The sequence below is a fragment of the Xyrauchen texanus genome, chromosome 44, assembly GCF_025860055.1.
Source record: "Xyrauchen texanus isolate HMW12.3.18 chromosome 44, RBS_HiC_50CHRs, whole genome shotgun sequence".
Lineage (NCBI taxonomy): Eukaryota > Metazoa > Chordata > Actinopteri > Cypriniformes > Catostomidae > Xyrauchen > Xyrauchen texanus.
In genome coordinates, this window is record NC_068319.1 from 16,203,799 (window position 1) to 16,224,501 (window position 20,703).

Here is a 20,703-nt window from a genome sequence, read left to right on the forward strand (position 1 = left end):
GTTGTTACTGTGAATTGTGCCAGGATCATTCACGGCAACCAGGTGGCCACTAATGGAGTCGTTCATGTCATTGATCGGGTCATCAACGTTGTAGGCCAAACGATTAAAGATGTGATTGAAACCAACAATGAGCTCACTTCATTGAGCGTAAGTGTTATTGTGACTGTGGAATTGTAAAGAAAATATATTGCTGGATGGAAAAACACTATAAAAATGTTCTTAGTTAACTGTTTTTGTCTAAACAAATCTTTGGAGTTCTGCTAGGAACACATTATGAATACTTTTTCCTCAGCAGGGGTGTATGATTTCTGAGAGTTATTTTAGGAGATTGTTTTGCTTGTGACCTCTTTTTTAGGCATCTGCCGTAGCATCTGGTCTCTTGGACCAACTGGGCAAGCCTGGACACTACACACTCTTTGCTCCAACCAATGAGGCCTTTGAGAAACTAGACATAGCTGTCTTGGAGAGAATTAGGAGTGACAAAACCATTGTTCAAGGTAATCAATCATCATGCTTTTTATTATAGTATTAAAACTTATAGTAGTGAATCACAAAATATCATCTCTAAACTTAAAGTGAAACCTGATTAAAAAGACTAGCTGCAGTTTAGACCAAGCTCATTTACAGAATGCTGATCCAAGCTGGTTCGGTGCTGGTCTAACTGGTGAACTAGCATAGCCACTCTGTTTACCAACCAAAAATGATGGTCAACCAGAATAGCCATTTTGGTAACGCTGGTTTACCAAGCAAGACTACTACAAAAGGATGCCACCAAAATATTGACTTGCTGGTTGGACATTGCGCAATGGAGACGCATGTTAAACAGTTTCTTGTTACACTTTTTTTTAAATCCTTTATTACATTCAGCATTCACAGGAACAGCCATGCATTGGAGGCTTATTTTTTTGCATTAATTCAAACATTTCTTTAGAGAGAATTATCATTCATCTTTATTTTTATACCTACACAAATGCGATATGAGCGAGCATCATCTCTCTATAATAATTCATTATCAGAATCCACATAAGATCCCAATCGAAAGATATTTCAAACACCCACTGCTGGTATGTTGTGAGTTTACAAAGCAAAATAAATGGTTTTAATACCATAGATTGTTGCTAAATTTCGTTTTCTATGCTAATCTAACACTGTTTATACCCCATACGTGACTATTATCAAGACAAAATAATAAAATAATAAGACACATCCACGGGATGAGAGAGAGTGAATCTGAACTTGAAGTTGAACTTTGAAGTTTTCAAAGTCTGGCACCGTCCAGTTTTAAGTAAACTCAACAAATACTGTCCAGTTATGCAGTGTTACATTCTCAGACAGTGGGCAAACAGCAGATGTGGCCGCAGCCACAGAGAGATCCAAAATCAAGTTTCGGTTCCTGGTGGGAAATGCTTAAATGTTGAATAATACTTTATCAGATGCTGGGGAAAATAGTCTTCAGTTTGTGGTTTGTCAATTACATATAAGTGTTGTATCTGACTAAAGTATATCTATTTTACCCAAATCCTCTTGACACAATCTCACTTTGGGAGTAATAGCAGCAAATATTAGCCAAGAAGGTGTATAATTAAAGTTACAGATCACCCAAAAATGAAAATTGTCATTATTCACCCTCATGTTTCTTCAGAGAAAACTCCATCTTTGTTGTAAACATCAGAGTTCTTCTGAGGCCAATTAACTAAATCACCCACTGATGTAAATGCGGCAAGTGAAAATGCTAATCATTAGAGAAGATTGGGGCCGGGAGCAAATATGAGATACAGTATAAAAGCTCTTGTGTAGTTTGAAAAGTTCAATTTTTAGCATCCCTCATCTTTAAAGCTAGTAGGAAAAGACCTCATGGTCTTAAAATGTCCCCATTACATCATATCTGGCTTAAAGCAAGTGTCTTAGAGAGGTGGATTTGATTTGATTTGAAATTGATTTGGTTTGAAGCACTGTTGTCACAATGCCCATATACACACCTACTGCTCAAACAGATGCACAAAATTAGTGAGAAAGCTCAGTTGCTTGGAAAGAGATATCACAGTTGTGATGATTTAAGAGTCTCCACTTTCCACCAGACTGCCTCTGCACAGGAAGAACTGGATGGATGTCCCATTAGGGAACATCGGCTTCTTTGATTTTATTGTCTCTAAAGGTCTATAGCCTGAAACTATACTTAGTCTATTTGAAGTAACTGTCCTGCTTACAGTGTTAAGTCATATATATTCAGTTTTTTCCTTTTGATGTAGAATAAAATGCAAAAGTAGCTTATTTCACTTGACAATAATGTGCAAAATGATAAAATGTGTAAAACTTTAAAAGAACAAACTTTAACCAAATTTTATTTTGAATAATTAAAAAACGTATCAAACATATTGATTATTTTTTTAACATTAACAACATGTGAACACTATCCTGTTACTGTGTTGAGAATTTTTTTACTCTTTAGAGACGCGTTCTTTAGGCCATGTCAACAGTAATCCGTTTCCATCCATGGTTTAATCCATGTCTTCTGAAGCGATACAGTTGGTTTTAGGTGAGAACAGACCAAAATATATCTCCTTTTTCACTGTACATCTTGTCATTGCAGTCTCTAGGCATGATCATGATTTCAAGCTCGATTATACTTCCTAGCAATTGACGCATGCGCAGGAAGTGTAAACGAACTTGAAATCATGATCGCCATGGAACATTCTGTCAAGATGTACAGTGAAAAGGAGTTATATTTTGGTCAGTTCTCACCTAACTGGATCGCCTCAGAAGACATTGAATAAACCACTAGAGTTTTATTGATTACTTTAGGCTGACTTTATCTCCATTTTGGAGTACTGGTCACCATTCACTTGCATTGTATTGACCTAAAGAGATGAGATATTCTTCTAAAAACTTAGTTTGTGTTCAGCAAATGAAAAAAAGTTGTAAAAAATCTGGAATGACATGAGGGTGAATAAATGATGACAGAATTTTCATTTCTGGGTGAACTAACCCTTCAAACCTGACTGATTATATTTCAGTCTGCCACTTACCCTTTATTCATCTCTCTTTTTTTGATAATTCTTTTAAGCACTTTTGAAGTACCACCTCCTGAACTCAGTCCAATGCTCTGAGGCCATTGTAGCAGGGTCCATGCATGAGACTCTTGAAGGCAGTAACATTGAGATTGGATGTGATGGTGAGAGTCTTACAGTTAATGGGATCAAGATGGTGTTGAAGAAGGACATTGCCACCAGCAATGGCGTCATTCATTTGATTGAACAGGTGCTCATGCCTGACTCGGGTGAGTTTTAGACTGCTTTACTGCTAACTTTTTAAGTTCTTTTAATGTAATCCACATGATAAAAATATGTACAAGTATTTATTGTACATTATATACTGTAACCAAAACAACTTTATAATGATAGGGAGAAATGTAAATGCAAGTAGAGTTTTGGATATCAGCATATATGTGACATGCTTTAGTTGTACTAAAGTATGTATAATGCTTTAATTGCTTCACTTCCATGCTTCCTGTAGCCAAGCAGGTAATGGAGCTTTTGGACAATTCTCAGAGTGTCTTCCGTGACATGGTGTCTGAGCTCGGCCTCTCTGCTGCTTTGAAGCCTGAAACTGAGTACACTGTTCTTGCTCCCTTGAATGGAGCCTTCTCTGGTGAGTCTAACTGCTTGATGACTCAACAAGCAAACTTCAGGAAGTCTATGCACTGTGAAAATGTACCTTTGGTCTGTTTTTCATTACAGCCTTTTCACTTTTTAATTGTGATTGATGCAGAATATTATGTTTATTTTCATATAAATGTATTGAACTTATTGAACTGTTTATTATAACAGATGATTCTAGAAAGGTGGGTTTTGCCAGAAGACTTGTATGTTCAGACTCTTAGACTAATTAGTTGTGGAAGTAGTTGTGTGCTTTTATTGGACTATAAAATGTGTGGGTGTTTTTACAATTCTATAATTTGTATAATTTATTACGAATGCTAACAAGGGGCTGGATTCACAAAACATTCTTAAAAATAAAATTCTTTTAACAACAATTTATTTTTCTTAAAAAAGTTAAGAACGTTTCCCATTCTCGAAAATACTTTTTACTTAAGTTGTCAACATTTATACAGTCTGATTTCATAAAAATTGACATGACAATGGCAACATTTTTGCGAATCCAAAATTACGTGCTTCATTACACGGTTGGCTGCAGTTTCCCAGTGCAATTTCCAGCAGGGGGCGCCAAAAGCGAGTGAATTTATATTGTAATCAGACAATGCTTTTAAGGTGAATATTAGACGGATGTTAGTGAGTAAACGTACCTACTTATCCTAAACAGTTAACTTAAACCTAACCAATAGTGTCTTAAAATCAAATTCGACATGAAAAACACATTTACTGAAGCAACCATGTCATTTTGTGTCACTTCTATTGTGCTTTCGCTTCATATTCATTTCGAGCATCCTTGGCTGGGCTCGATGTTCGATCTCCGAGATCGATGTCCAAGATTCTATCAGGTGAGCTAGAAGTTAATCACTTTGGAATAAGTGTGTAAATGTAGGTGGGTTTTTAATACAGGCATTAAACTATATAGTTTTGAAATGATGAATTAGTGTTTTGATACTACATATCAAGGTGTGAGTAATAGAGCGAAAAATACGTGTTTATGAAGTCATAAACAGCCATAGTACCAGCGATTTGTGTGAAAGAGAATAAAACGCATTGTAGTGCCTCTAGTGTTAATTTCAACAGGAAACTGCAGCAAAACTTACGTAAAACTCGATTTGATTTACAAAAAATTATTTATGGTAGCTTTTATTCTATGAGACTAGGTTGCGTTTATAGCTAAATACTGTACCTTCTTACAAACTTCTTAAAATTTATCCTAAGAACTTGTTTTATTATTTTTTTTTATCCCTTTCAGTCACCGAAAGCCAAGAAATAACAGGGAATTTTAAAATAGTGATTTCCTGGCCTGGAAAATTCATGAAAATGTATACAAATGTTTAAGTCTTAAAGCATAATTCTATTGAATATGACTTTCTCTAGTAATGCTCAGCTATAAAATGTTTCAGTTGCTAGAAATTGCATTTTGTGATCTCTATAAAATTATTTTAAGAATATTTTTTATTCCCAAAAAAGAATGTTCTTATCTTTTTTCTTAAACAGTTAATGTTTATTGCTAGATATTTCATACAAACATCTAGTAATATATTTAAGAACTTTCTTTTGATTTTTCTTAACCCAGCCCCAGGACTTTAAACAATGATGCCGCATTGTTAATTTTGGTTGATTGTTATATGTTTACTCATGTAAGGTTTGTCTTATGGTTCAATTAGAATTTCAAATAGTTGCTCCTCACTTGTCCTGCAGATGATGTCATGTCTATCGACCAGCGTCTCATGAAGACTGTTCTGGAAAACCACATCTTGAAACTCAAAGTTTCTCTGAGTGAACTCTACAATGGCCAACTGCTTGAAACCCTGGGAGGAAAATTGCTCAGAGTCTTCATTTATCGCACAGTGAGAGAAAGAGTCCTACTGTGTTTATGTCTAAGAAAGAGAATAAGAAAACCATTGTGGACCTGCAAACAATTACTGTTTAAATGGTACTGCCTACTGACTATAAGTGAAAACAACCACTGTATTGCACTAGTCTTTGGCAGTTAAGTTTAAAACTCTTGTTTATATTCTTCAGGTGAGTTGTTAGAGCTGAAATTTCTCCCTGACTGACTACATTTTTTCTCAATGCTCTGTAAAGGGTCCAACACAAAACTGTTGTTTCATGTTCTTCCTCGTGCACCGGATTACGTTCATATTCCATGTGTATTTTTTAGGCTGTGTGTATTGAGAACGCATGTATGGTGAGAGGCAGCAGAGAGGGCAGTAATGGAGTCCTTCATCTCATGAGGTCACTGATCCAACCAGCCCAAACAACCATCTATGAACAGCTCTTTAATGATGGACGCTTCAAGTAAGATGATCATCGTTACTTGTTATGATATATTATTATTAATTGAATATTAAAGGGATTGTTTATCAAAAAATGACAATTCTTTATCCTTATGCTGTTCTAGAATCTTCCTGTCTCTGATGCAGAGTGCTGGGTTGACAGATCTGCTGAAACAGGATGGATCATACACACTATTTGCTCCTCTCGATAACGCCTTTGAAAGCCTGACAGAGCAAGACATCGCTCTTTTAAAAAGTAAACCTGTTTTCCAGCCATTTCCTTGGTTCTTTACTTTATATCAGATTTTTGCATTACTGTTCGTCTGTTTTTACGCAAACACAAGTCCAACTCATGCTTGACAGGTGACCATATAAAACTGTGACTTTTCGCTGTTCCCTAGGTGATATCAACACTCTGAGGACAATCCTACTGTACCATTTTAGCAATGGTGTCTTTATAAATGGAGGGCTGGAGGGTGGAGTGACTAACCTTCTCAAGACCATCCAGGGTAACAACCTCCAAGTGCTCTCTGTAAGTACTCCATTATTTTTGATTGACACTTTTAGTCACCTAAAGGCCTGTTCACACCAATCCATTTTTTTGGTACAAATGTTCATTCCGAACAAGCTTTATGAAGCTCATAGTAAAATATCCCATAAAAAGACTCTTTACATGCAATATTTTACTGTTGACAAACAAATCGCAGAAACGCACTTCTATTTTTATTGCATGGAAAATATCACAAAGTATTGCAATTAGTTAAATAAAAAAAACGTGAGGCAGAGTTTTCTTTTATATTATTTAAAAAAATATGTATAATATTTTAAACTATACCTGTTAATGTTAATGTACATTTATTCCATGTGTATTTATATACACTGTACATTGTGTTATATTATCCAGGCATTAATCCAGACATTATAAAAAGAGAATATGGTTTGAGAGTCCGTTTAGAATATACTCGTATCAAAATACATGTGCTAATATATATTTACTCATCTCACTCGCATAAAAACACAGATTATATACTCCTCAGAATGCATCAACACAGTGGAAAGAACATAATGAAACGGTTATGCCGAATTAGGAAAATAAGTGAATAAATAAGCCTCCCCCAAATGTAAACACCATTATTGCCAATTCTGTAAAAAGTGACTGTTAAATATTAACACCCTTCTTATATCCAGGTGAACAACTCCATCCATGTGAACTCTGTGGATGTTCCAGATTTCGATCTTATGGCATCCAATGGAGTGATCCATGTAGTTAAGACCATATTATATCCTGCAGGTAAATTATTTACAGGATGGAAAATGTGTCTATCTTTAAAGTGTTGGAGTTTTTTACACAATTAAAATCAATTGTGCAATGAATGTGAACCTGACTTTGTCAGAATAAATCCAATCTAAATTTTGAGCCTGAACTATCTGTAGTATTTATCTGCTTTTTGCACACTTATATAACTGTTCTGCATAAGCAATAGTCTCAAGAGCTAAATAGATAATTTTGCAACATTTCATAGATCTACCAGTTGGCCGTGAAGACATATTGTTTCTGCTGAAGAGACTCATTAAACACATGCAGTTGAAGGTACAGCAGAACACACATCATATCTCAGAAGTTTAGCATTCTTTGTATTTTTGGATGGTTTGCCATTTTATTTATTTGTTTGTGTGTAGTTTAAATCCGGATTCACATACCGTGAGATTCCACTTACATTCATCCGTAAGTTCAGTTTCACCCCTTCATTCTTTCTGTTCCACATGGGAAAACATTTGAAATTGTTTTCAAAATTAATAAATATTGTGTTTCACCTTGCAGGGAGGACAAAAACTATACAAGTTACTGAGAAAGGTAATATATTGCATCACTGAAAACCATAAAGTTTTCATTACTGGAAATATCATGTTACTTCATTAAGTATTACTTAATATTGTAAGTGTTAATAACTCAAACTTTTGAGTGAAAAATTGAGGCTATGGGTAATAATACCCATAATGCTTTTATAGTATTATTTGTTTTGTTTTGTTTCAAAAAGTTGTTTTGTGTGATGCCACAATTAGGCTGATTAGTGTCACATTTGGTCAAAGTAGATCCTGTTGACTCTAATTGTCTTAATTGTTAAAGTGCACTAAGCACTTTATTATAAACACCTGTGCATCTACTTATTCATGCGGATATCTAATCGGCCAATCATGAGGTGGCAGTGCAGTGCATAAAGTCATGCCCACGTCGGGCACTTTATTAGGACCTTAGTGTTTCTAATTTGGAGACATCATTACTAAATTCTATTGAGGAGTTTACTCAGTCAAATGAGTAGAGTCAACTTATTAGTGTTTTCAGTGTGGGTTATTTTTTCCACACTGTTAAAAATCTCAACCCATTAATATTGCTGGCTTAATTTTTTTAATAAATCAAAGTGGTGCCAAAGTTTTCAATCTTCAGCTTTAGTGTGTCAATAGGAAACATAAATGGTATATATATATATATATATATATATATATATATATATATATATATATATATATATAACTTTGATGGATGGAAACAAAGATTATGTCATAACCTAATGAAAACATTATTTACAGAGATCATTTGGCCAGAACCATTGGAGCACTGGCATCTCCTCTGGCAGTTGCTGTGCTGATAAAGTCAGATAGAGAGTCATTAGAGACATACAGAGAAAAGGGCAAGAGAGGATTTTTCATGCTGGCAGGAGAACTTTCTGCTGAGCTCTTGAACCATTATCTCAAAGTTCAGAATCCAATATGGCAAAATGAAATGCTAGATCCAATACTGATGCTAGTGGAACTAAAATGTATGTTAATTAATGTTATTGGAAACTTGGCTTGAGAGAAACTTAGAATGAGTTATTATAGGTAATATGTATGTTGTTATAGGTAACATACAATTTTCAGAACATTATGACTGAGTGCACTGCTTTTGAGTTCAAAATTCCTTGAGGGAAAATGGCCTAGTGGTTGTCAGCTTGGGAAAAAAACACTTTTTTATAAATTTTTACACCAATATACAGTCATTAAAAACTGAATTTTGTAATTGGTGTGCCTCTAGAATCTGCGCTTGGAATAAAAAAAAAATTACGATTTTAAAAAGTTTCTTAAATAAAACATCTTCTACTGCTTAAGCTGGGCCTGCAATCAAAAACTCTTGATCTGAAGCCAGTTCTTCCATGTGCATGACTAGTTCATTTAGTTAGAACTTCTTAGCTCACCTTTGGCAAAATGTACTGGTAATTTTTTAATTGAACCCTAGAACAAAACAAGAGCCCTGTCACAATGTTTAAAAAGAAGCGACAACCTGGAATTTATTAAGAGTTTGGCATGCATAAATAGATAGTATTAGGGAATTTTAGCAGGAGTCTTGGTTAATTACAAAGAAATTAACTTCTTTGCATTTGAAATGAATAAAGTAGTGTATACTGTTACAAAATGGCATATGAACAGATTTATTTCTGCAGTTTCAGCACAACAAATTACTGACAGCTTACAGACTAAATAATGCCAAAATATGAATAATGTCTGCTGCAATTGGAAAGAAACTTATTTAATCAGCATGATTCCTAAACAGACAGCAACTCTTTACCTGGATAGAAACAAGGAATCATTAATTTTTTCACAGATTTACTGAGAAGGTCATTGTGATCAGTAATGTGAGCAGTATGGATTAAACTATTAGGACCAGTGTTTTCTTATCATTGCTTTGATTCACCTGATGTGATCTATTCTTTTCTCATAGGTCCCGAGATCAAGGTGATAGAGAAAGATCCGCCCATTACCAAGTTGACCAGGGTTATTGAAAAAAAGCGTAGTGGCGCTCAAGTGCTCAAAGAGGGGAAGATCCGAAAGGTCACCAGAGTCATTGAACGTGAGCCATCCCCCAAAGTAACTAGAGTCATCGAGGGCCAGCTGCCAGTTACTACAGTCACCAGAGTGATTGAATCTGAGCCTGAAGCTGAAAAGATTGTGATTGAAGGAGAACCAAGTATCACCAAAGTTGCAAGACTGGTTGAAGAACCGAGTAAGACAAGAGTGGATCAAGGGAAGCCATCTAATCGAAAAGTCACAAGTGTCATTGAAAGTATGTCCTTACTTTCTTTTCACTATTTAACTTTATTAGATTGAGTAGCAAGATTAATTTTGTCATAGACCTACTAAGTTTGTACTAAGAATGTACCAGCAACACCGTAAGGGGCCATTCACACTGTCCATGCTATTTTCCAATTATTTAGACAGACGTCTTTGACCAGTGTGTCTTACTATTTTGTGTGTGTGTGTGTGTGTGTGTGTGTGTGTGTGTGTGTGTGTGTGTGTGTGTGTGTGTGTGTGTGTGTGTGTGTGTGTGTGCGCATGCCTTGCGCAGGAGCAGCAAGTTTTTTTTAGATGTCATGTTGGGTATAAAAAACATTTTAAACAACATTCAAGAACACGTCTATAGACACATGCATTCAGTTCTATTTGTGGCACTGCATCAAGGTTTTTTTAAATGTTTTTGTGTAAACGGCTCCTAAAACATACTTTCTTGTAAAGTTATTAAAAACCTTTTTTCCTCTTTCTTTTTGTTCAGCCTACAGTGCTTCATCTGATGGTGAACTTAACTCTGATGGAGAAATCAGGACAATCATGGATGAAGGTGATTTTCACATACATTTGTGTTGTTAAGCATTAAAGGTATAGTTCACCCAGATGTTTATGACTTTATTTCTTCTGCTGAACTCAAACAAAGTTTATTTGAAGAATATTTCAGCTCTGTAGGTCCATGCAATGCAAGTGAATGGGTACCAACTTTTTTATGCTCCAAACAGCACATAAAGGCAGCATAAAAGTAATCCATAAGACTCCAGTATTTAAATCCATGTCTTCAGAAGTGATATGATAGGTGTGGGTGAAAAAAAGATCATTATTTAAGTCCTTTTTTTACTATAAAATCTCCTCCTTACCCAGTAGGTGGCAAACTGCACAAATAATGTGAATATCCAAAAACAAAAGAAGAAGAATGTGAAAGTTAAAGTGGAGATTGATAGTAAAAAAGGACTTTAATATTGATCTGTTTCTCTCCCACACTTATCATATCGCTTCTGAAGACATGGATTTAACCACTTGAGTCAAGTGGATTACTTTTATGCTGCCTTTATGTCCTTTCTGAGTTTAAACATCATGGGCCCCATTGACTTGCATTGTGAGGACCTACAGAGCTGAATTATTCTTCCAAAAATATTTGTTTGTGTTCAGCAGAAGAAGAAAATCATGCACACACACAGCATGAGGGTGATTAAATTAGATATTTTTTTGGGGTAAACTATCCCTTTAAAGACCACATTAAATCACTTGATGAATATTGTTTTTTAGTTCCTGCGTTGACATATTTTCTATTGAAACAGGAATTTATTAACCCTTTTTTTACTAGCCAAAAATGAATGGTTAAATGTGTTAACTTGTAGGAGTTCATTAGCACATACAACCCCAATTCTGAAAAAGTTGGGACAATATGAAAAATACTAATAAAAACAAAACGGAGTGATTTGTAAATTATATTCACACTTTGCTATATTGAAAGCACCACAACTACACATTATATGATGTTTTCCTTGTAAATGTCATTGTTTTTTTAAAAATGAACAGTAATTTAAAATCATATGATTGCAACGCTCTCCAAAAAAGACAATTTAAATAGGGACAATATAAGATTAATAAGAATTTGACGAGTTAAAATAATAAGGCGATGTGAAACAGATGTTAAACAGGTGAGGCAATCATGTCATAGTACTGTATACTGTATAAGGAGCCTCCAAAAACCGCCTGAGCAAGGATCATTCGAGACTGGTCAATTTGCCAACAGATGCTTCAGCACTCCAGCACTTTGAGAACAATGTTCCCCAAAGATCAATTGTAAGGATTTTGGGTATTTCACCCTCTACATTGCACAATATATATTTAAAAGATTCAAGGAATCTGGTCAAATCTTGGTTTGTAAAGGGCAAGACGAAAACCACTTCTGAATGCACTTGATCTCTGATACCTCAGACGTCACTGTCTTAAAACCGGCATTCATCTGTAATGAATATCATGAACACAGATTTGGGATTACTTTAGTTAACCTTTGTTAGTCAACACCACTCGCCGCTGCAAACACAGATGCAAGTTAAGACTTTACTGTGCAAAGCAGAAGCAGTACATCAACACTGTCCAGAAGCGCTGTTGACTTCTCTGGGCTCGGTCTCATCTTAGATGGAAAGTAGAAGAGTAGAACTGTGTTTTTTGGTCCGATGAGTCCACATTAAAAACTCTTTTATAAAACAGCCATCGTGTTATCCGGGCCAAAGAGGAAAAGGACCATCCAAGCTGTTATTAGCATCAGGTCCAAAACCCAGTGTCTGTATGGGCCAGGGGTGTGTCATGGGTAACTCACACATCTGTGAGGGCACCTTTAATGCAGACCTATATATATATACACAAATTCTGGAGCAACATATACAGCCATCCAGCACTGTCTTTTCCAGGGACGTCCCTGCATTTTCCAGCAGGACAACTTCAAATCGCATACTGCTCGGGCATGGCTGTGTGAGCAGAGTTTGGATGCTAGATTGGCCTGCCTGCAGTCCTGAACATCTGTGTGGTGCCTCATGAAGCACACCATGCGCCAACGAAGACACCGTACAGTTGTGCAGCTAAAGACCTACATAATGGATGAATGGGGCAAATGTCCACTTTCTAAACTTAACAAACTTGTGCCTTAAGTGCCCAAATGCTTATTAAGTGCTATTAGAAGAAATGGTGATGTTTCACAGTAGTAAACACTCGAATGTACCAACTTCTTTGGAGCGTGTTGCAGTCATCTGATTTGAAATTACTGTACTTTTTTTTTTTTTACAAAACAATGAAATTCACAAGGTAAAACATCATATAATGTGTAGCTGTAGTGCTTTCAATATAGCAAAGGGTGAATATAATTTACAAATCCCTCCTTGGTTTTATTAGAATTTTTCACACTGTCCCAACTTTTTCAGAATTGGGGTTGTAAATGTCTTCTAAACCTCCATTTCAATAGTTTTTGAGAGTTAAAGTATCCAATTTTAATAAATCAACATCTAAGTACAGATTCAAGGACAGCGACAACTAGAAATCGATGTCCTACCATATTTGAGATAGGTTCACAATTACATGTAAATAATGAAAGTTCAGTCATGACAACTCTCTGAATAAATTGTAAATTATTATAATGGATGTGACAAGTTAGTAGGTTTGGTCTTGGCAGACTACTTACAGACTACTTTGTACTGAGCAAGTACAAATTACATACACAGAGATGTTGTGTCAATTGAGATCACATACAGATCTAGACAAGTGATGCTGGGGAGGAGGAGGGTTTCAGTGTAAACTTTCACAGTGCACTGCAGTGAGGCCTGCTTACCTGCAAACAACTAAGCAATTTAAATGCTAGACAAAGATGGAATATACAAGATGACTGGCTATGAGATTACATGTCAGAGAACCAATCAGCTTGTGCCATGTAGAGTTTCATGACTGAACATGAAATGATTTGTGCCAAACTGTCACAAAGCCTTCAATTCTCCCATGTCTTATTTTTTGTCATGTCGTTTTATATGTTGTAGACGTAACCAAGGTGAAGACGTTTTCGGACAGTGAGGTCCACTTCCTCCAGGAAGAAGATATCAAACACATCACTGATGCAATCACTCAGGGAGGTTGGTCAAAGACAGTTTTGGTTCAGTTAAAGAGAGTTTTTGCTGACTTTATGCACAAATACGTATGTGTGTATGGTAAAGTGAATGGTATCTGAAGCCTTTATTCTACCTAACATCTTTTTTTAAACCAAGTGAAGGAACTGTATCTTCCCTATTAATACAATTGTGTGGATATACAGTATCTTTCTCTGTTGGCAAATCATTCTTACACTAAATCCTTGGCATACTACATGATCATGCTCTAACAAGGGTTGTTTTTATGCTATTCATCCAAACATGAATTTGATTTATGAATTTTAAATACTTGGAACCAAGGAGTCTGTGAGGCTTTGTTGTTTCTTTGTAGGTTCTATGAGAGATTTACTTTTTTATTGAGCGCAGCTGTGAGCTTGGTGATTCATGGTTGTTTAGTAATGCTTAGTGTTTGTCTAATTTTGTTCTCAGTAACTACAATAACTAGATACGTAACTAGATATTTGCCTTTGGATAGCTTTTATTTATTATCCTTACTTGCAATATGTAATTGATGATGATTTGTTCCAGCTTTTAAGCCCTGTTGGTATCTCCATGACTTGCACACATGGTTCTCCTCCAAGAGTTTTTGAATTAAGTTTCTATCACATGGTTTTCATTCAGTTTTGTAAGATCACAGTTATGATTAGCAAAGAGAAAGAATCCCTTTCACTCAACATCAAAACCTGTAATACAGTTCAAATAAGATTACAGGGTTTCCTCACTGACTGTGTTACACACCGGTTTGGCTGAGAGTTGTTGAGTTTTGTCCATATCTTTGTGTTCATCCATTGTTTTCTTTGGTTGTCTCCTTGTCTTGTTCCTGAAGACAGACCAGGGCTCACCACTTTAACTAGAGTATTTAAACCAGAGCTTCAGATTGTTGAAGATGCATTAAATAGAATGTTGCTATAATGTGGTTTAAATTTTGCCCAGATGTTTGTTCTTCCTTTGTTTTCATCTGTTGTCTCCTTGTGTTTAAGGTGGACCAGGGCTCACCACTATTACTGGAGTAATCAAACCCATACCTCGGATTACTGAAGGTAAGACTTAAATCAATGTAATGTAAAAGAGTTTTTGCCCATATTTTTGTGTTCAATAAATGAGTAGTTTCCTTCAGGAACCAGCTTTTACACTGGACATCAAGTGGTGACCAAACACGGTGCCAAAATTATTTATTGAACAAAATAAAAAAATATCCTTTAGATCAAATATCCTGTAGATATAACCATATTACAAATTTGCAGCAGAATATCACAGAGTTTTCTTAGAAGGCCTAGTTAAAGCTGTGGGCCTTGGGTAGCTCAGTGGTAAAGACGCTGGAGTTCGCTAGTTCGAATCCCAGGGCATGCTGAGTGACTCCAGCCTAAGCAACCAAATTTACATGGTTGCTAGGGAGGATAGAGTCACACGGGGTGACCTTTTCGTGATCACTATAATGTGGTCCGCTCTCAGTGGGGTGCATCGTGATTTGTGCGTGGATGCCGCGGTGGATGGCGTGAAGCCTCCTCACTTATAGCTGATGTAATTTCTACAATAGTAGTGCCACTGAACGGAATTGCAAAAATAAAACAATGTTTTCAAAACGGAGTTCTGAATACGCCCCTCATCTGTAGTTGTTCAAACAGTCAGATATTCCCACCCCCAACTCACGCGACATTGTTGGGGTGGGTCTAAGCGGATCTCTCAAAACAAACACAGGGATTTTTATAGCGCCAAAATGTTTACAGTTTTCCAGAATATTAACCTATGAATGGATTACTTTTAGTTTATGCATGAATTGTTGCAAAAATGTCCAATTTCCTCTGTGATCATTTTGGATGCACAGCATTTAAATCTGTTGTGTGTTCTTTAAGGTGAACCAGGGATCACCACTGCTACCAGAGTAATCAAGCCAGACTATCAGATGCTTGAAGGTAAAACCATATAAATAAAATAATGATATAATGCATTTTGAGTTTTGTTTGTGTTGTCATGGTTTAAATGTTATCCTTTTGTGTTTGAAGGTGGAGCAGGGGTCTCCACTATTACCAGAGTCATCAAACCAGAACCTCAGATCATTGAAGGTAAGACCTAAATCAAATTGAGGTTTGCCCATATATCTGTGTTAATTAAATTAGCAGTTTGCATTAGGACCTAGATTTTACAAAATTAATGTCCTGTAGCTCAACATTGAAATTTGACACTAGGGGTCCAATTCAAATCATGCCATGCGCTGAGCCGTGTACGTGTACTGCTGACACAAGAGCAGGCAGGTATTTTACATACAAAGGCAGCCAGTGTTGTCATGACGGCGCGTCCGCTATCACATTGAGGTCGCCGGGGATGTGAGTGGCGCGCAGTGACTTGAGTCGCAGCTGGCTCCAAAGGAGGAGACGACGGGCGAGTCGCGACATGTGGCGGGAGCGTACGCAGCCTTGGCGATTTATGTACGCTACCGCGGTGGTGCTGTCTGACCTGACTAGGACATGTTTGTCTCAAACTAACTGGAGAAACTTCCGCAGGGCATAGAAAACAGTCAGCAACTCTAGGCAGTTGATGTGCCAGCACAGCATGGCCCCTTTCCAACACCCCGCGGCTGCTTGCCCATTGCATAAACCGCCCCAACCCGATTTGGAGGCATCGGTCGTGACCAGGACGCGCCGGGACACCTGCTGCAGGGGCACTCCTGCCCGTAAAAAGCAGAGGTCTGTCCAGGGTTTGAATGTTTGGCGGCAGGCGGTGGTGATTGTTATCCGGTGTGTGCCGTAGCGCCATGCTCGTCTCGGGACTCAAGTCTGAATTCAGTGCTGAAGTGGTCTCATATGCATCAACCCCAGCGGTGCGACCGACGCAGAGGATGCCAAATGCCCCAGGAGTTTTAAAGGGACCGTTGTGCCTGGCCTGAAGGTTGCGAGGCAGTCCAGCACTGACTGCGCACGCTTGTTGGAGAGACGTGCTATCATTGAGACTGAGTCTAACTCCATGCCGAGAAAAGAGATACTCTGAACCGGGGTGAGTTTGATCTTTTCTCGGTTGACCTGAAGCCCCAAGCGACTGAGGTGCCTGAGCACCTGGTCTCTGTGAGTGCATAGTAACTCTCGGGAGTGGGCCAGTATGAGCAAGTGTAACAGGCCCCGGGCGTGAGGCCTGTGGTCAGATTAAAATGTTGTTCTGAAAAGAGACCGGCAACAGGTATTGTGTTTCCTTCTCTCGCTTCTGCCAGACTTTATTTTACACATAAAGATGCACTTTTAATATGTTCTCAATTTCACATTCCTTCTCATAAGAACATATTTAAGTAAATTACCATAATTACAACATAACTTGAATTCAGTTTCCCAAGTAACATAATTTTCAGAATCAATGTGTTCTGTTTGTCTTCATTTCCAAATGAAAGTAAAATACACTTTTTCAACACTTTGGTCTGCTGCTTACAGTTTTGATAGCTGTAATAATAACTGCAATGTTACTCATTACAAATAAAATTCCAGACACACAGGCTGAATGCTAACCTAGTAGCAAAATGCTGCTAATTCTATTAACAAAATAGTACAGCTGGCGTGAGACATTACACAAGCAACAGTTAACTCTGTACATATTAACAGTATTTCAAAACACACACTGCTTAAACAGCCTTTAACATGACAGGACTTTACTAAATAAAATCACATAGGAGCCTCAAAATAGGAAAATATACCCAACGTGACACACACACATGCATGCAAGTGAAGTTAACTTGCTAGGCTGTAGCTGTAGCATTCCGACCACGTTTCTCTGTGTTCCTCTAAATAACAATTAACTACCATCTTCATCCAGTATAAAACACGGAAACATTTATACATTATACTAACATTATTTTGACCATATTTGTGTATTTTTGCTAGCGACTAACCTGAAAAGAACAGGAAAATGATGAGACCGGCAACAGGTATTGTGTTTCCTTCTCTCGCTTCTGCCAGACTAAAGACGAGAGTCGGCTACAGTCACAATATGCCGTCTCACTGGGACACGAGGCCCCCTTGTGGTGGAAATTTGGAATACAGCTTAAAAAAATTAATTTACACCAAATGAAAGAAATGAGGCCCTTATAAAGCAATATACATATGCCAACGATTCAAAATATACAAAATTTAACTACATAATGTGACCACACATTGCTGGGCGTCACACAAGTCGTCGAGGTAATTGAGTATGCGGATGCCAGCTTCTTGGAGCGGGGCAAGAGCTGCCTCTGTGACATTCGTGAAGACGCGAGGGGACAGAGACATGCCGAAGGGGAGGACTTTGTACTGATATGCCTGGCCTTCGAACGCGAACCGTAGGAAGGGTCGGTGTCGAGGCAGAATTGAGACGTGAACGTACGCGTCCTTCAGGTCTACCGCTGCAAACCAATCTAGATGCCGTTTGTGTTTTTGCGTGAGCATTTTGAACGGGAGTTTGTGCAAGGCCGGTTGAAAACTTGCAAGTCGAAGATCGGTCGTAAGCTGCCGTCTTTCTTGGGTATGATGAAGTAAGGGCTGTAGAAACCCTTCTTCATCTCGGTTGGAGGGACAGGCTCTATTGCGTCTTTGAGGAGAAGAGTAGCGATTTCCTTGCGCAGGGATTTGGCATGTTCGCCGTATACTGCGGAGAGGCCTGGCAAACTGAATTGCGTAACCGAGTCGGATGGTCCGGGCCAGCCAACGTGACTGGTTGGGAAGAGAAAGCCATGCATCTAAGCTCCGTGCTAGGTGCACCAAAGGGACGATTATTTTTTACATACCCGGTGGGGCTTCGCAGCGGGTCAGAGCAGGTAGTACGGCGATCAGAGAATGGAGAAAGCCGATGAAGTGCACTGTAGATCCAACAGCAGGCAAAGCGTCAAAGGAAACAGGAACAGGTGTGTGAATTGCAGCTGACTGCAACACGACCATCAGCTCCGAAGAAAATTTCTGAATGAACTCGATGCATTTGCCCGCTTTTATACCCGCATGTCCGGGGACGGGGAATGCAAATACTGTCTGCCTAATTCCCATTGGCCTTTTTTCATAGATCAGAGGCATATTCGGCGCTCAAGAGAGACCCCTAGTGTCGCTTCTTCGACACAACGTCAAAGTGAGCGACAGACGGGGAACACAAATTTTTATAGCACCACAGAGATTGTTATTACAGTTTTCGAGAAAATTAACCTATGAATGGCTTCCTTAACGTTGTCTCTGCATTTTAAGCTGGGTTAAAAAAATAGTATTTTGACACTGAAAATGTTACATACTTCAGCTTTAATATATACAGGAAGTCTGCCCCCAGTGGATAAAACTATAACTGCATTTAAATCTGTTGTGTGTTCTTTAAGGTGAACCAGGGATCACCACTGTTACCAGAGTCATCAAACCAGAACCTCAGATCATTGAAGGTAAGACCTTATAAATTAATCTGTGATATTCTTCCCCATCAAGTCCACAAGCTAACAGAACTGTTTTTGGCTGCACTTATGATATAACTGGCATAATATGTTATTCTCACCTCACTTCATAATATTTACTGAATGCAATTATTTTCACATTTAGGACCAGATTTCTCAAAGATAGTATCTGTCAAAAACAATCAAGACCTCTTTGATGCAGAGACAGAAAGAATCACCAAAATCATTAAGAGTTAGTGGCTTAATGTAATCTTAATAACATAAGACAAACGATCACTATGAGGCCCAGGTTCATGTCTGCTTCTATATTTCAGTGGGACGTTCTCAAAAACGAGCTGCCATCAGGCAATCGCCAGGTATGTAGACGTCCATTGGCGTGTTCTTGGAAGTTACTTTGTTGCAGTTTTATCATGGATAAAGATATACAGTGAAGTATTTGCACTCTTACAATTGTCTAAATGCCATGGCATTCGATAAAGAAATATCAAATTAGGTGGCATCTGCAAACAAATGATGCTAAACAACCATTTTCTCAGAATTAACTTTACTAAAATCATAATATTTTTTAACTAATGCAATGATTCATATTTTGGAAGTGTGGCTGAATTGTCTCATTTTTTACATTTTAAAATGACATTTAAAATTGTGTTTGTTTGTGTGGCTTACACAACAGGAACAAGGAGAAGAGTGAGACTGGTTAGGCGTCACAACAAACCTAGACAGTGAGTCTGTTTTAACCCACAAAAGGCCTTTAAAAAAGACTGAAAGATTAATCAAATGGATGCTTACTTGTACCTGGAGCTACAGCTTAAGGGAAAAACAGTGTTGTTGAACAGTGCATTGGTCCTGACAAATACATCTTTTATTACAAACCACATAGAATGTTTACAAATTTCAAACCAATGCAGTAATATCTTGGATCTGTGTGGGATACACCCCTGAGGGTATTTGAAATGGTGGTGGTTAAGAAGAGAGACATTTGTAGTGTTTTAAGCTGTTTATATTTTGTCTTTAAATATATACTGTATGGGTCATAAAAGTGCGTAAAGAGCCTTGCCATTGAGCTTATTGTGCACATGATATTTTATGGTGCTTGAATTCAGAGACATGAATGCATTTTTATGTGTAAGGATCTGCAAAGCTTTGGCTGTTTTATACAGAATTATGCAACTTGTAGCTATCTAGCTTTTTTTTTTTACTCATTTTCAACTGAAATTCACTTTTTTTTTTATTGACTGAGCTGTGTGTGTGTGTGTGTGTGTGTGTGTGTGTGTGTGTGTGTGTGTGTGTGTGTGTGTGTGTGTGTTTATAGTGCAAATTAAAATCATGTTGAAAACCTCATTGGAGAATAAAAAAATCAAATAAATTCCTGCTAACAACATAAAAGCTTCTGTGTATTCTGTGTATAAGACTTTTAAGAAGTATTTTAAAAGTAGTAAAACTAAAGAAAAAAAAAAAATCATTTTTTAATCCATGGTGCAATGTTAAAGGAATAATCCGTGTTCAAAACTTAAGCTCAATCGACGGCATTTTTGTCATGTTGATTACCACAAAAATGTATTATGACTTTCCACTCCTTTTCTTTAAAAAATATTTTTTAAAAATCTGGATTACTGTGAGGAAGAATATAAGTGAATGGGGACAATTTTGGA

At 37.4% G+C, this 20,703-nt stretch overlaps 1 protein-coding gene across 3 annotated transcripts in view; it reads left to right on the plus strand.

Moving 5' to 3' along the window:
• postna (periostin, osteoblast specific factor a) overlaps positions 1–20,432 on the plus strand; it is a 34,077-nt gene extending 13,645 nt beyond the window's left edge. Inside the window, exons 6-28 of one of the 3 annotated variants that reach the window (XM_052117415.1) lie at positions 1–147; positions 356–497; positions 3,065–3,277; positions 3,514–3,648; positions 5,355–5,503; positions 5,818–5,954; positions 6,058–6,188; positions 6,334–6,464; positions 7,121–7,223; positions 7,456–7,523; positions 7,613–7,658; positions 7,755–7,787; positions 9,690–10,031; positions 10,518–10,583; positions 13,564–13,656; positions 14,652–14,711; positions 15,525–15,584; positions 15,675–15,734; positions 18,983–19,042; positions 19,197–19,283; positions 19,366–19,407; positions 19,725–19,773; positions 20,364–20,432. In XM_052117415.1, the coding sequence (XP_051973375.1) occupies positions 1–147; positions 356–497; positions 3,065–3,277; positions 3,514–3,648; positions 5,355–5,503; positions 5,818–5,954; positions 6,058–6,188; positions 6,334–6,464; positions 7,121–7,223; positions 7,456–7,523; positions 7,613–7,658; positions 7,755–7,787; positions 9,690–10,031; positions 10,518–10,583; positions 13,564–13,656; positions 14,652–14,711; positions 15,525–15,584; positions 15,675–15,734; positions 18,983–19,042; positions 19,197–19,283; positions 19,366–19,407; positions 19,725–19,773; positions 20,364–20,373 (2,364 nt within the window). In that variant the 3' untranslated portion in view covers positions 20,374–20,432. The other 2 variants (XM_052117417.1, XM_052117416.1) reach the window with 2 other exon arrangements.
• The last annotated feature ends 271 nt before the right edge of the window (positions 20,433–20,703 follow it).